Here is a 17,594-nt window from a genome sequence, read left to right on the forward strand (position 1 = left end):
TCAGAAAAACAATTGTTGAGGCCAGTATCAGAATGCTTCCCAGACCGAGCATTTAAAAAATGCAGAATATGGTCACAGACATGACATTTCACCAAACAGAAGGTACATTTCCATGTGGATCTCACTTTAGATGACATAAAGGGAATCCCTGCAGAAGCCCATAAATGTGCTTGTGTATATAAAATCAATGTCAGTAAAAAAGGATCAGCTCCATACTGCTAAAAGACTCAGGTTTGCAATCTTACATTGATCTGGTGAGGCACAGATACTTCTCCAATGTTAAAATAATAAACGGAGGTTTACAGCATCAGTGAAAAATCACACCTGCTGAAAGGATGTACAGGATCTGCCTACCCCAGCAGCACAGTAGGAGAAAATCTGGAAAACTGCAGAGTTGTTTTTGAGGAGCCAATGCTTACACTGTGAGTGTTCTACATCTGGAGCTTTTCCCCAGGCCAGCTGCAGTCTGGTCTGGTACTCAGAAGGCCCATGAGCAATCAAAGTGCCTGAGACAGACCTGGAGCACCATACTGCTCTTTTGCTCATTTGAAAGAAAACGCACTCATGTACACTGAGATCCCTCTGCTATGTGCATACAAGGATGGGAAATGGGTATGGTCAGAAAATATGCTGTAAAGCAGGTTCCTGCTCTGGACTACATCACTGCTTTAGACTGGTATTGATGCAGCTGCTTTTGAAGGAGAGGTGAGAGGACACTTGATGCTAATTTAGTCGAAAAGCCAATTGAGGGAGCAGGAGTAAGATACAAGATGTGAAAACAAGAGTGAATGTGGTGACATAAAATCCAACCTCCTTAATGACTTGAAGAGTGATTTGGGAATCACTCTTCAGACTGACTGTACAGCCTGCATAACACCTCTGTGAGCATTAAAGGTTGCAAAGCTTCAAGAGAAATAAGGTGCAGTTCAAATGGAGCATGAGAGCCATGGGAGACAAGCCACACTACTTAACAAGGAAATAGAAAAACTAGCTAGGGTGGATTCATATACTGCCTTTAGGGATGAGAATGATGGATCTTTGTGGTCGGTGTTTTGGGACAAAGAAATGCAAATTCAGATGTGATGGACTAAATGAGGAGAAGACCACATGCCAGAGTGGCTAGGGGAGAAGGCAGGTGAGCAACACATTTTACAGAGTGATCTGGAGGCAACAATTAAAGAGAATTGTCAGAGAGGGAAAATGGAGAACCAGCAGTAAGATCATGAACAGAAAGGTTTGGTTTATGCACACTAAAACTGCAGGCATTTCTTTGTCCACCTTAAAGAAGACATGAAGCAGTATGAGCAGATTGAGGCATCTAAGAAGTGCCTGAAGGAAGACAGGTGACAGTTTCAGAAAATTCAGAAAAACACAGGTACAGTTGGATTTGTGGACAACTGCTGTGTGAAGCGCTGTGGGTCCCTGAGACCACTGCTGCCCCTGCTTGGACACAGATGGCTGACAGGGGTTGAAGGGAAGGTGGCAGTAGCTGTAGATCTCTGGGGTGAGGATGTCTCACAACTTCTCTCTTCAGGTTCCACTCTTTGCCTGTAGCCATACTCAGCACTCAAGACATCAGAAAAGCAAGGCTTGCAGTGATTTGCAAGGAATATTGAACAGACATGGTCTAAAGTGGCTAGAGACAAAATAAATTTCTGCCAGCTATTTATATCCTTAAGCATAAGGTTTTACTATGCCTTTTGGATAGCTAACTATTTTACCTTTAAAATAATTCCAAGAATTTGGCACACTGGTTTCCAAGAAGAGAGCAAAGAATTCCAAAAGGTGTTTTACATGCTGTGAAGTTGCAGGTTCTCTCCTTTGTTCTAAATTTACTAGTAATTAATTTCCTCTAGCAATCCCATATTTGAATCTTGGCACTATAAAACAGAGGGGCTGAACACAAACCTTCAAAGGCAGAGGGTTGATGGGCTATGCAGAGTGCCCGGTAATAATTTGGATTTTATTTTTTGAGGAAGTCATTGGGTAATGTTCTTATCATATTCTACATGAAAAACTAGCATCTGGCTGATGAAATAAATGATGAAAACCAAACTACAGGGAAGAATTTGTAACTATATTTAGCTTGTGAATATAGTTTAACTTGTGAAAGTCGTTTCCCCAATCCAGCCCTTGACCCTGTGTTTTCAGGCACACAGGCACTAACCTAAGTTTACTTTCCAAGCAAAAGGGGACATAAAACTGAAATAATATAATCAGTGAAAAAACAGATCCATCACACTTTTCATTGTTACTAGGGCAAGGCAAAACTACACAATTTACTTCCCTGTGTCTAATGCCAGTATTCTGTTTTAAAACACACACACCTACATTATGTCCTTATTTGTAGACCTGTCACCCCAAAGTTTGTGAGATCATTAATAAAGAATCTAGTCTATAATTTTTAAGACCTTTCCAGCTGCAGCAGGTTTGCACTGAAACTGCTTACAGTTGGTTTCAGGAATACTGTGCATTTTTCTTCCCACTTTTGATATATTTGTCTCTCCATTAGAAAAAAGTTGCAGTCTTACTGCTTTCTTGATTAAAGAAAAGCAAACTGCTAGCCAGGCTGAAATCAATTGTGAAGTAACACTTTAAAATGCAAAAGGCTCTGAAGTTACTTGCAGCTTTTCTATACTCTAGGGTGAATCTCACCATCTGCTGCATTTGTGGCTGAGACTGACCTCCCTTTGTATCCGACAAAAGTAATTGTGGGGATCAAATGAAGTTTAAACAGGGAAAAATGTGAGTGACAAATCTGCACGCTGCACACAATCTCGGCACACAGACCAACAAACATCCACGAGGCATTTATTTTTATTCAAAGGTGATGAGAATTTTACAGCCTAGCAAAATCCTCTGGAGTGAACACTTCAGTTCTGGGATCCTTCTCCCGCAGAGACTAATGTCTACTTCCCAATCCTCCCCCATGTACACTCTTTATCCAGCCACGACTGAAAGCCACCAATGGGAGAGAGAAGTAACTGTTCTCCAAATTTTCAACTACAAACTATTTTTCTGATTCCCACAGCTGTTCACTAAAGAGGCTCAGCAAGCACACCAAACTGCCAGTCACCACTTGCCTATTAATATCCATGCAGAGGAACAGAGCTATTTCCAAATCAGGATCCTGCCCCTTCTCACAAAGCAATTTTCTACTGAGATTTCTAACTTAAAGGAAACCAGTAGCCTTCCTGCAAGTAAATAGCTTATTAAGGCTGGAAGTAGGGTTTGTGTGCAAAGACTGTCCTATGCAAATCGGAGCTGATGAGCACTTAACTAATCTGTTTACAGACCAGAGCTGCTGGGCAGGCCTCAGCGATTTTCTATCAAAGCAAAGAACCATTCTTTATGGGCATCTGGTTGTCCCTGAATTGGTAGTTTAAGCATATACCCTTGCTTCAAAGAAAGATCAAAGGATTTATTACTTCTAAATGAGTGCATTATTTCCACTTACTACTTTCTTGTTTGCAATGTGTTATTAACAGCACCATGGCAGGGTTACCTTAAGACTTGAGTTTCTCACAGATCCCCAAATGTGATTTTAGATGTTATATGTAGCCTATAATACACAGGCTGTTACACAGATGGAGAAGGAAGTAAAATACTAGCAAACAGATCAGAGCATCCATTTGCAGGAAACTGATTTTAAAAAAAATCCTACAAAGCAAACTAGCTATATTTTAATACCAAAAAAAAAAAAAAAGGCTTTTTCATTTTTACTGTAAATTTAAACAATGAGTCTGTTTCAAAGTGACAGCCACAGGTCAGTGACAGAGCCAGTTTTGGCTTCTTTTCATCTGAAAAGAAACCCACATTGCTCCTGCTCTCAGAAAAAAGCTGAGATACCACAGTCACAAAGTAGAACAACAATCAGTTCAATGAACAAATTCCTACTACCCCATAAATGCCTGCCACTGCCATCCTTTTGGCTTACTGTTTATGGCTTCATTTACTTATTAAGTCTGGAAAAAACAAGGGAGACACATTCATTATGTGTTTTCTGGCACTATTGGGAGCACACGGAGTGCAAGTTAAGACCTAGCATCTTATTTGTGAGCATACTGAAGGCCTACAGTCAGCTCAGGCACAGAACTGGAAAAGGAATTTTTGGGAAGAAGTGCAGAAGTAGATTCCAGGCAGCCAGGGCCAAGGCAGACAAAACTGCCAAAACTAGAGCCAAAAGTGGCCCCAGGGAGAGTTTGGAGAGGCTGGTGTGATGTTTATTGCTCAGAGAGCAGAGCTGGGTGGTGTGATGCGGGACAGGAACTGCATTCTGCAGGCTGTGACTTTAGTGGTAGTATCTACAGATGTCTGCAGACTCACTGTCTCCATCTTTATCGTGGTGCCGGAGGGAGCAGACTGTGGTCCCCTTATCTGTTTTAAAAGGAACCACCTTCCCCTGACAGACCCAGTGGGTCACACAGCACAAGATGCTGCTTACTTCTCCTCTTTTATAAAACACAGACTCTGCTTGCATCCACATAAACGAACACAGTTACCTACCCAGGGACAAGCAGAGAAAAAAAAGGCATAGCAATAGGAGGTGTGGACAGGATCCAGTGGCTTTCCAGTGAGAGTAACGTGTTGGCAACAGGTCCTGTGACCTACCAATCTCCATTTGCTTAGTGGTGTTTTCCTCCCTCTCTCCTGACGAGGATCAGAAATTGGTTTTTCTTAAGTATGAATAGGAAATGTAGCTTCAACATAGTCAAATACAGGAAAAAAATCCAACCAAGTGATATACTGTGAGCTCTTAGTATCTTGCAATGTATAGGCTCAAATAAAGTAGAAATGGAGAGAAACCCAAGCACATCTTAAATCCCAGTGCTGAAGCTTCAGTTTCAGTCACTGGAGTGTGACTGATGTCAGTCTTTTTTGTGGACTGTAGTCTGACTGCTGCCTGACACAATTACACAACACCAAGGGGACCTCTAGGCATCATACAAGCAGAGGAACAAGTAACAGGGCTCAGGCTGCCAGAAAGATGCTGTAAAACAGGAAACAGCTACAACACCCAATGCATTAACCTACTAAGTATTGGTCAATGAAAGCTTGCAGGCTTTCATGAAAATAACATGACTGAAAAGCAAAAATGGCCCACTGTTGCTAGCCACAAACTAGGCAGTTTAGGTCCTGGAAACTGCACTGCTGGCCCAGTACTTACCCAGAAAAGCCTCTGGGATTGGGGAGCTGCAGATATACAAACCAGCTACCTTACAGCTGGCTCAGGTATACCTGTATTCAGTGGTTACAACCCAGTTAATGCTGTTAAATCAGTTGGAAGGAGACTCAAAGCAAAACAAGCAGCTCAGAGAATTTAAGAAGTATTCTTTAAGTTACTTCTCTACCGCTGTTGGTGCTGTAAGTTGCCTGCATATTTTTTTGTCATACTCTCAGACTGGAGACAGGCAGCAGCAACACTTGATTCTGGCCAAATAAAGCTTACACCTGGCCACATCTAAAGCCTACAAATTTTGTTTTACTTGTCTGGTCTCTCCTTTGAATTTCAACAAGACAAAAATACCACTAATATATTTTATAAAAGTGCTGTAACGACTGAAATACATTCTAACAACATTTTCATTTCTTTCCAGAGTAACTGCATTTTAGGTACAGGCAAACATCTTCTAATGAGTTAGATTTCAGTCAGTTTTGGCTAGTGTTACAAGTCTTTTTGAAATCAATGAACTTCATAAAACATATGTTAGCACATTTATTATCTCCATATACAGCATTTACTCTAACAAACCAAATTCTGTCATCACTAATGGAGGCTCAGTAAAACTAGATGAAGAAACAGACTGAATTATTTCTTACGTCAAATGAAAATCCAGACCTGATCTTAGGGTCAAGGTCAAAAGGAAGAGCTAGGTGTAAATGCAGAAAGAGCCAGACGGCTTTTAATTATACAGTAGCTGTTATGAGACATTTAGTACTTTAGAAAGGTTTATCCACCTGTTCCAATTTACCCCAAGTACTCACAATCCATGATGAATGCCAAAGCCAAAAAAAAATCACCGCCATATGGATGCCTAGTTCCATGTCATACATCTATTGAACATACCAGCCATAAAAATATTAATTTTCTGTCCACTCAAGAAAACTTTGTAACCACTGCTATTATTCTTATTGGAAAAAAATTATTGTGTAACTATGCCAGGAGGCTGGACAGGTTGCGAAAAAGCATATATAGAAAGCAACAGATCTTAAAAATACCAGCAGTCTTTAAAGACCACACACCCATTATGGTGTTGCACAGAATGAAAATATATTCTTGCTTCTGAAAGCTTGAGCTTTTCAAAAGCACCATTTATTCTAACTTGTAGATGTTGAACTAAAGTTCTCCCACTCCTGAAGTGTAATTTTTAACTTTTTCAAAGCTTGCAGTAAGAGTTCTAAGAACTTGATATTGAAGTCAATGATGTCTGCAACTCCTCCAAAAGTTAAAATGATTTTAGTAAACCTAAACTAGTGCAGAATACTCTAACTTCACCTTACGTTGCTGCACCGAGGAAACACAATAGAAGTTTCCAAGCTTCAAAGTTTCCACAGCTTACTAGACAGTCTTATAAAGACAGACAATATTCTCAAATTGTCTTGAGAAAAGCTGAGTTTCATCACTCTTTATATGAAGGAGAAGATTATGATGATGTAAAAACAAAAAAAAGCAACAGGTATCACTGCTGATCAAGTAGTACCCTCAGATTTGTGCCTGGATAGATCTGATCTTACAAATAAAGCTGGCAGACTAGAAGAAATACATTTACTGCATAAATGCAGTAACCCTTGTATGATGGCAGCCTTTCTCTGCCTGCCCCAGTCTTTCAATTCTGTAGCCATTTGATAAAATCTCCTTGTGGCAGAGCTCTAAGATGTAAACAACTAGGAAAAGACAGGTAGCTCTGTGCTCATGCAGGCAGGGACAGCAGCTATTTTGTACTCCTCAGTATCTCTCTCATCCAGTGTGGGACAAGGCTGGGATGGAGACTGGCAATACAAACTTCAGCAGCTTGTGCTGGATTGTTCCTCTCATAGTCATCACCCCAACTTCTCCTAATCCTAAAGTCAGTAATGTGGATCAATCCCAGCCAGAGAGATGTGCTTGAGCTGCTCCACATATGCATCTTGGCCACATCTGCAGTATAATCACGTGGGCTTTCAACAGACACTGTGAAATTTTGACAGTATTGAACTTAATAGCCAAATTCCCATTGATTAAAGCAGAGCCAGACTGTCACATATAATACTTTTACTTGGTCAGAACACCTCCTTCTCCTCCTGAGGCTTGTAAGAGCCATAAATAAGGTTAAAGCAATATAGTACTCAGAGGTTTTAACAGAAGGCCTCCTCTGTTTAACAATCACCAAGAATAGTTGCTTAAGATAGGTTATACTGAACCATAAATGAGAGAAGGCTGCTGAGGACTTTTGAAAAAAAAAAAAATCACTACTTTTATTGGTTGTCAATGTTTTCTTATTAGCCAGTAAATGCATTTGATATAGGTGAGTTTCCAAAGTAAGCATGATGGGAGGGCTTGTTCGAGATTCAAACTAATTTAAAAAGAAGTCACCTCAAGTTTCCCTTTGAGATATTTATAAAATATGCCATTAATTTGCTGTACCAAATTTGTGTATATTTACTGGATGCTAATTAGTGTAGAAATTCAACCAGTTTTACCATCTTTCTGTTCAACTCAACAAATTATACTTTTCAAACCTGTCTCTGGCAGTGACAATCATTTTAATATTTGCCTAATTTCCACAGAGCAGAAGTATACCTCAAGCAAAAGATACACTACAAACATACACACATGTATAGTAGCCACAGGTAGCATGTACTATCATCACTATACATACACAGTCATACAATATTCTCCTGAAGAATTAGTTTTAAAAAAAAAAAAAGTGTTCTAATATAAATTATATTACTGGTTTCAGGTATTGGACATCATTGAAGTTTTCAAGGCACTTGCTATAATAACATTTATTTAAGAAGTTGTTTCTGACTTTGCCAAACTAACTGCTTGTTCTAAAACTTTACGCGCTGGCTGTCTGCCCTGAAGCTGGGGTTTCGACTTTTTTTCCTTTTGTTTGCTTTTTTAAATTTCAGCCACAATCCTCCTCCAAGAAGGAGATCATGGAACACTTTTTCGGTTTGCCAAAATGGCATTCTGGCAGCATTTCCTCCAACTTGAGCACCCTGTGCTTTGGAGTGAGAACTAAAAATTTGATGAGAGATTGCGAGGGAGGAGAAAAGAACACTAGGAAGCCTAAAATACAAGCCTGAGAGAGGAATATAAAAACAACAGTGATGGTTCCACATATTTAATAGAAGCTTTAAGATTTCAGAGGCTAAAAATTTCAAAACCTCTCTCACTGAGCATAATTCTCTTCCCTCATGACTCCCAACAATTATATGTGCATGTAAAGTCTTCGGAAAAGAAATAATTATGCTTCCTGGAGGCCCAGGCCTATAGGTAAATCCAGGGTTACCAGCAAACACCTCCATAGCAAATGCTGCCACAGGCTGGGGTGGACAGCAGAAGGAAGAGTTTCTCGTAAGTGCTGCGATGCCAAACAGATCTCCAAGCCAAATACAGAGGACAAAAACTGAACTGCATTCCTTACCTCATCCTTTACAAAATGTCCAAATGAAAAAGGATCGCAACTGTCAAAACCAGCCTTCACTACTTGACCCCAAATTCATAACAAGACTAGATCTACCCTTTGCATTATGTGAGGCAGGAGTCCTGTAGGAAATAAATGTAGTATGTGATCTTGTTAGCAAAGGTCAGACCACACATCTGCAACTATGGTGCCATGTTGCACCTGAGTGGCTGTTTGTGCCACAGGTAGTTTTGTGTCTAATTTCTGAATGAATGCAATCCTGTAGAAACAATACTGTTAACAAAACAGAGACAAATAATTTTTTGAAAGTACAATTGCTCTCAGTAGTCCTATGCTCGTATATAACAATAATGAATCCCAAATCTCTGAATCATTTGAAATGTCAGACAATTTTTAAAGAAAGCTGAAAGCAGAAGAGATCAACTACTACTCTTTAATAACTTTTGCATGATGTTACTAATTTGTTGGAATACAATGTCCAAGTTGTCTAATTATTGGCAGAATTGAGCTAATTGAAGCACACAATTCTGATAACCTAATGTGTATCTATAAAAGGATCCATCACACAACCAAAACAGGAATGTAGATGCATAATTGATCATTAAGCATAGAGTTTGAATGTGAATAGTTCTAGTACAATCAGCATGAGTATTTATAAAGCCAAATATGTGCCTATACTTTGGCAAGACCAGTGGGATGTGAATGGTTAGGGTAATATGTATGCAAATATTTTTGCATATGTTATATATTTGTCTGCATTTCACAACAAGAGCTCTTGAAAGGCTTTGGTTTGCAACATGATCTAATAAGCTGTAGAAAACCCAGCAAATAAGAAAATAAGACCACTTAGTATAAGTTTTGGTTGATACTGCGTGTACAAGACTCAACCTAAACAAAAAGCAAATAATCGTGCAACAAGTATTTACCAGTATAGATTTTATTTCTTTTCAAAACAATGGGTTTGTTAAGATTTAAAATACTTTAGTAATTACCTAAAACAAATGTACACTTTGTTAGAACTTCTGGTAAGTGCTGATCTTGAGCTCTGAAAATGTGTGACAGAATACAAGAAAATATAAAATTGGGTTAGCAAAATACAGTAACGGAGATTTACAAGACAGACACACATTCTATATTATTTGACCTAAGTCAACCAGGTAAACATGGTGTAACAGCTTTCCACTTAGAACACGTGCCTGTAAACTTAATCTGCAACCTGAATCCCAGGAAAAATTAACTTCTGATCAACTCAAGGCTACCAGGTCCAAAACCAAAAAAAATTCATCTCAAGATGTGTTTCCTCTTTGAACATATATTCCCTTTTTCCATAAGGTATTAATTTTAAATTTTAATAGATCACTATATATGATAAAATTACAATAAAACATTCTTTTATTATTCATGATTCAACTAAGTCTGTAGCCATAATGTAAGTTATTTTATACATGAACGGTTAAGTGTTTCACAGAAAAAATATTTATTTATTGCATCTAGTGAAAAAAACTTCGATGGTTCTTAAAAAAAAAAACAAAAAACCTTGCTGTTGGCTAATTGCCAAACCATCTATTCCCTGTGGCTTGCCTTTCAAGAATTATAAAGAAACTCTGGAGTTTGTTGTGAACTGGACAGCCAAAGATGATTAATCTGTATGGCAGCAGGATGCTTGATTAAATCCACAAACTTCCCAAATGAGCTATAAGGATAAAAAAATGTGGTTTGTTATTGTGTCCATTTCCAAAGGACAGCTCACAAGCTTTCCTCCTCACGTAAAAACTGGAACACAGCTGAGAAGTCTTTCAGGGCATAGCCTTTGGCACACATCATCCTGTAGATCTGATGTGCCTGGGAGCCCAAAGGAACTGGTGTCTTCGTGCTGGTGGCAGAAATCTGGGCCAAGCCAAGATCCTGTGGGGGGCAAGAAAAGGGAGGAAGAGGGCAGAGAGGAAGAATGGAAGGAAAGAAAAAGAGAAAAAGTCAGGGGAGAAACAACAAGGACACAAAGAGCCATATACATATCACAGGTTATTTGGCTTCCACTGTAACAAGACGTCTACGGCCAACAAGTACAATACTTCAGCCTTAAAATTTCGGAAGCAGGAAGAAGCTGGGAGAAGCAGGTTTTGTGTAGTTTTTATTTTTTAAAGAGTAATTCAATGTTAGTCAACAGAAAAACCTCAGACTTTGCCAGGCAGGCACCACCTTAAGAACGGGAGGAATTTTAAGATTCTAGATCACTATATAACCTGGCAGCAAGACTCAGACTCTTTTTCCCCATTGAGTATATAATCTCTAGTAAGAAAATCTCCTTGGCTATTCATTGAAGCATTTCACATAGATTCTAAGAGTATAATTTAGTTCTTTTGGCAAGAGGAATTTTTATTACTATAAACAGGTTAAAAATCAGGCAGAAGATATTTCAAGAACAAGAAAATGGAAGCCAAATAGCAAATATACATCTACTATAATTTAAACAGTTAATAGCAAAATGAGACTCATAAGTCACTTAGTGAATACAACTGGTTTGCTGCCTAACTGGAAGGATGTATTAGAGAGTTGCTTATGGGGCAGTCCTGGATCTGCTACAGCTCAATATTCTTCTTGAGTGACTTCAATGACTTTTTTTAATAGAGGCACTTAGAGACTAGTTCCACTGTGTTTTTAAATACTGTATTTGGGTCAACAAAAGGGAGGGAAGGTTCAAAGAGGACAAATTTGATTGTCCTCCTTGGTCAACTACAGTTATAATCTGAAATCAATATGGCAGAACCCAAAGGTGAGTACCAGGTACTATGACTAACCATAGTGAGCCAGAAATAGTCAGGTGCTAGCTAGGCTGTAGGATGTCTTGAACTCTAAGCTGAATCAGACATAAAACAACCCAAAGAAGGAAGCACTAACAAGTGCCTGTATATATATATATAAAGATCTCTTGACTAAGTAGTAAAGTAATGCCTGCACTGAAGGTTGCCTTTATGGTCTTGTTAATAAAATCAATGTTTGGGGTCTATATTTAAAGAAAGTTGCAAAAGAACCTCTCAAGTATTACTAGGAAATGCCTAGATTTCCTATCCACTCAGAACTATGGTGGTTTATAGAATCTGCTGTGGGTTTTTTGGTTTTTTATTTTTTCCTGTTTTTTGGTGATTTGGGTTGGAAGGGACCTTAAGGATCATCTAATTCCAAGCCCCTGACCATGGGAAGGGACATCTTCCACTTGACCAGGCTACTCCAAGCTCCATCCGACTTGGCCTTGAACACTTCCAGGCATGCGGCATCCACAACTTCTCTGGGCAACTGTGCCAGTGCCTCACCACCCTCATAGTGAAGAATTTCTTCCTAATATCTAATCTAAATCTACTCTTTTTCAGTTTGATGTGATTAGCCCTTATCCTGTTGCTACACTTCCAAAAGTCACACTCCACGTTTCTTGTAGGCTTTCTATAAGTCTTGGAAGGTGCTATAAGATCTTCCCAGAGCCTTCTCTTCCCCAGGATGAACAGCCTCAACTCTCAGAGCTTTTCTTCATAGCAGAGATTACCCAACCCTCTGACAATCTTCACCACTCTCCTCTGCACTCACTCCAGCAGGTCCATGGCCTTCTTCTGCTGGGGGCCCCAGAGCAGGACGCAGCACTCCATCTGGGGTCTCACTAGAGCAGAACAGAGGGAGAGAATCACCTTCCTCGACCCAATTGTCATACTGCTTTTGATGCATTCCAGGATGTGTCTGGATTTCTGGGCTACAAGCACACACTGCCAGGTCACACTGAGCTTCTGCTCCACCCATACCCCCAAGTCTTTTTCCCAGGGCTGCTCAATCCATTCTTTGCCAGCCTGTATTTGTGCTTGGGATTGCTTCAACCCAAGTGCAGCACCTTGCACTTGGCCTTGTTGAAATAAATGAGATTTGCAAGGGCCCACCTCTCACACCTGTCGAAGTTTTTGAGTATCTCAGCCTTCTCCAAATCCTGGGCAACCAAGTCCTAACCCTATATAAGGTCCTGTATCTATAGAAGCTTTTCTTGTTGCCCTTGAAACCTTGTTCAGGTTTAATTTTATCAGGGCTTCAGCTTTCCTAACCTGATTCCTGGCTGTTCAGAAAATTTGTCTGTATTCCTCCCAGACTAGCTGTCCTTGCTTCCAACCTCTGTAGGCTTCCTTTTTGTGACTAAATTTGTCCAGGAACTCCTTGTTCATAGGCACAGATGGTTTTGCCTGACTTCCTCCTCGTTGGGATGCATCGCTCCTCAGCCTGGAGGAGGTGATCCTCGAATATTAACCTGCTCTCTTGTGCCCCTCTTCCCTCCAGGGCCTTATCTGTATGGAAGCAGATTCTTGCAGAGGCCAAAGCTGGCTCTCCTGAAGTCCAGGAAAGTGAGCCAGTTGTGCACCCTCCTTGCTGCCCTAAAGACCTCAAACTACACTGCTGCATGATCACTGCAGCCAAGACTGCTCTTGAGATTTACATTCCTCACCAGACCCTCCCTGCTGATGTGAATGAGGTCCAACATAACAATCTTTCCTTGCTGGCTCCTCTAGTTTTGGAGAAGGAGATTCTTACCAACACATTTCGAGAACTTCCTGGATTGTTTATGCTTTGCTGTGCTGCCCCTCCAGCAGATATCAGTATGGTTGAGGTCCCCCATGAGGACCAAGGCTTGTGGATGTGAGATAGATCCTGTTTGTCTATATTTGTCTCATCTGCTCAGACTTCAGGTCAGATAAGCTGTAGAAGGTCCCCACTATAATGTCACCTGTCTCTACTCTACCTGTCTCAACTACTCCTCCATCCCCAGGAGAAGCTTCATGCTCTCCAGCTGGTTACTGACATAGAGCCTGAATCCTTCACCCCAAATCACCCCAACTTCACCCTAGCTCCAACACCCCAGTCAGAGGAGTCATCCTACCATGTCTCTGTGATGCCAGTAAGATCAAAGCCCTGCAGTCATGCACACACAGCATTTGCATAGGGTCATCTAAACCGGGCCCTGATGAAGCCAATTTACTGGCTGGAATGGCTGTAATTCTTTTGTGCTGCTCTTCAGGTGCTCTCCTGCTGGACCTACAATCCACCTCCAGGCTCTGGACAGCTATTGCTGTCACTGGCATCAAACTGGTAGGAGTGGGATGAATCCAGGTTCCCCCTTTCCAAATAACTTTAGTTTAAAGCCTTCTTCACCAGAGCTCTGCAAGCCTGTAAGCAAAGATGCTCTTCCCCTACTCTGACAGATGGTTCTCATCCTTGATACAGAAGAAGTAAAAGACTGTAGTACTGCTGAGAGCACCTTTGACTTCTCAGGGATGACTTACAAGACAGGTCTTTACTTTCTATGTGTCTGGATTTGAATTAGCACAAGGAAATTCAAGATCTTACTCTACTCTCTAAATGTCACTTCGATCTGTAAATCGGCTCTATAAAGGTCATTCTGATACAAATCAGAATTATAGTTACTTTTCCTATTACCCTCGAATGACTTCTAGCTTTAGGAAAATGGGAAAAACATACATATCAGATGTCACAGAATCCAAAATAGTTTTCATCTATATCAGGGCAGATAACTTCTTCTCTGTTGAAAGACTGATGAGCTGACCAATCAAGGAACACTTACTTTAATCTGCATACAGTAAGATATTTCATGACATATATAAACCCTCTTTGTGAAATCTGTACCCATATTATTCATTTTATTCAAGAAAGCTTAACTCATGAAATGGAATATTAGAATGGCAAAGTAATCTAATTCCAAACTAGTAAAAATATTTGGTATTGGTAGTGGTGACTGTGATCTATTTCTCTCTGAAGGGACATTCACAGAAACAATTCCTGAAAATTTTGAATGGACTATTAGCACAAACACAACTTAACAAATGTCCTGACTTTGGTAAGGGACAAGGTTACTTTTTGCAGAGCTGTGAGCGGGTGGAACCTTGCACCATGTGGACATGGCTGAGACCTCAGTGTTATTTGGTACCATCCTATGTCATTGCTAGGGTGGGGAAAGGAACTTTCTCTGGTTTCGGGGAAGAAAGGATGCACCTTTCTGGTTGAGGAAAAGTGTGGTGGGTGAGTCTGTCTACCATTGTTTTTCATTGTCCTGGGCTTGGTGAGCATTTTGCATTTAAATAATCCTCTCTTTTGTTATTAGTATGTTGCTGTTACTGTTTGTGTTCTTATACCATGGCTGCTTTCCATAAATTGTTCTTATCTCAGCCCATGATCTCTACCTCTTGTGTCTCTGACTGGAGAGGGGGGAAGCAGCTCACAGGTTTTTTTGTGGGAGTACTAAATTGGGGAATAGCATTCCTAAACCAAGTCAGTAAAGCAGCTCTGTTCGCTTCAGTACAGAAAGTGTAGCTCCAAGATGGATGAAACATTCAATAACATTTCAACAATCCAATGGACAAGGACTCCTGACTGAAGTGCAGGATGGTTGTTTTGCTTTTTTGAAACGCCATTCTATAAATTATAACTTTGAAGGAAAAAGCAGCAAGAAAACATAAATAAAGCTTATCTTTAGCTTCAGATTGTGAAGTATTTTGCACCTTTTCACTTGATATTGGAGATTCCTCAAGTGAAATAGTACGAAACATCTTGGAAAGAAATTTCCCTTTCCTGACTTATTTGGAAAAGTAAAAATGAGAGCATAGTTTATGGCTTCTCTTATACTCTTTGGAACTGACAACATCTTCCAGATGTCTCAGTGCACTGAATATTCTAACACTTTTCCTCAGCTTAGAGTAGGGAAACAGATTCTCTTTCACAATTTGTTTCCACTTTAGAATTACCTGGTTCCTTGCATTTATTTTGCAGTTGATGTAAATGAAACTGCCATTTGGAATAAAGCTCAAAGGGTGTCTTGACATGATTCAAGAGGAGTATGATATAAATCTAGCTCTTCTCAGGATCCAAATTTGACATTTAATTAGCAACTGTGCTGTCAGTGAAAGATGGAACTTCTGGTCTGCCAATGCCTTGAACACAAACATGGCGTGATAAACTAAACTAGATTTTTTTAAAATGCAAAATCTTTAGAGCAGGTTTCACAGCAAGTTGACTAAATTGTATGTTTCAGTATCAAATTTCAAGACCAAAGAGCTTCTCAGAAGTGTCTGGCAAACTTTTTTGACCCAAATACTTAAAATAAAGATCCTCCGGCTTTGTTTTGAGAGTTTTTAATGACAAATTATTTTTAAGAAAGCCTTTGACTTCCACCATCTCTGATATGTGAGCAGGAACTACGTTTAGTAACTGTTTTTAGTGACTGTTACTGAGGCACTCCTAGATATTTTCACTGTGGAATATTTTCTCCTCAGCCTCAGGGTTTTACCTACCTCTTTCTCCTTTGAAAACATTCTTTTTTATTTCTTAAGTAGTAAAATTGTGCTCTGCATTTCCCTTAAAAAACGTTCCCACCTCAAACAATTCACAAACTGCATAGTATGTCACACATCAGGATGAAATGGATAGTAGCAAAAGTCTTTCCACAAACTAAAAGACAGTGTCTTAGAAGGGGTCATCACTGCACCAAAAAATAGCCTGAACATGATCAGCTGTCTTGGCTACTTATTCAAGAAATCTTCCATCTATATAGAAAAACAGAGCGTAGTTCAAGAGGCATGAGAGGAATTTAATGTCTTTCCTTCTTACTGAGGGTTCTAGCCTCAGGAAGGCTTTAGGACTGTCAGGCAAGTCAGGACTGAGAAGCAAGTCAGAAGAGGTGAACAGCAATTACAAATCTCTCTGAAGAACTCTCTCTTGGTTATCATTGATGCTTTATAATCAAAGGCTGGCAGTTTAATAGGCACAAACCAGGCTGCTATTCCTTCAATTGAAGAAAGATCCTTCAGGGCATCTTCCAGGGTAGATGAAGACAAAGGAAAAAAACAACCCTTTAGAAAGAAACGTAAAAGGGAAGAAAGAAAATGTGTGCTCCTATTGCATTTATACTATGAGGCTATTCTGGACAAGACTGAGATCTATCAATCATGAGAATAGAAATTGCAGTGTGAAACATGGCACAACAGGCAGAACAGATTCTGAAAACAACACACAACATGGCAACAAGCCTTGAGGCAGGGCCAAGATCAGGTTTGATAGCCTAGAAAACTCTAAGCAATAACCTAATACTTTTTATAAATCTGTAATTTAAACAACAATTTATTCTCCCCAATGTTCAATGACATGAATACAATGTAAAAACTGCTACTTCTCAATATTTTAACACATTCCTCAAAGAAATTAAAGTTCCTGGTCATTGGAAAACATGACCATAACATAAAATATAGCAGTCATTGGGGGTTATGAGCCATGCAGCATTAGCAAAGCTTTTTGGTGCTACCACATGCAAAACACTCTGAACCCGCTCTGAGGAGAAGTTGGTTAATTTCATTGAGCATGCAAATGCACCAATTGTCCTAAATCAACTGCCAAATGACATGAACAGTATCAATAAGTAGGTATTATATACAGGAGCTCCAGCACTTTGGAGATTTACATGGTAATATCTGAGTTCACCAGCTTTGAGAATGCTGTTTTAGTTTTAAGTGCTACATTTCCACTTACATGGAAGAGCTGAAAATGGACAGAATGCCTAACCAGTTGGGAGCACTCAATAAACTGGTATACATAAAACCTATCCTGTCTGAACTCAAATGCTTCCCTCAGGACAGTATCTCCATGAAAAGGATATTCAGTGTAAAATTATTTCATCCACTTAGATGAAAAATCTCTTCCAGAGCTGATTTTATAATTTACCTTAGGCAATCATTGTGCTCAGTGCAGAAGCAGTTCAAGAGTCAGAGTTCTGTATCTCCTTCCTCCAACTACGAGTCCTGTCAGGGAGATGTAGAGCTCTGACCTCCTTGCCTACTTTCCTTTGGCCTCTAAAAGTTTCGCCTTCCTGACCACAGAGTGACTCAGGACAGCGCTTTTCCTGGAAAAGTCAGGAGCATGGCAGTAAGTGCA

General features: G+C 39.9%; 1 protein-coding gene across 2 annotated transcripts in view; it reads right to left on the minus strand.

Moving 5' to 3' along the window:
- Positions 1–9,551: 9,551 nt before the first annotated feature.
- Positions 9,552–17,594, minus strand: part of HIBADH (3-hydroxyisobutyrate dehydrogenase) — an 85,755-nt gene continuing 77,712 nt past the window's right edge. Inside the window, exon 8 of one of the 2 annotated variants that reach the window (XM_030264897.4) lies at positions 9,552–10,535. In XM_030264897.4, coding sequence (XP_030120757.4) covers positions 10,377–10,535 — 159 coding nt within the window. In that variant the 3' untranslated portion in view covers positions 9,552–10,376. Of the gene's footprint in view, positions 10,536–10,748; positions 12,280–17,594 lie in introns of those variants that run through there. The other variant, XM_030264899.4, reaches the window with a different exon arrangement.

Source organism: Taeniopygia guttata, chromosome 2, assembly GCF_048771995.1.
Source record: "Taeniopygia guttata chromosome 2, bTaeGut7.mat, whole genome shotgun sequence".
NCBI classification, from domain to species: domain Eukaryota; kingdom Metazoa; phylum Chordata; class Aves; order Passeriformes; family Estrildidae; genus Taeniopygia; species Taeniopygia guttata.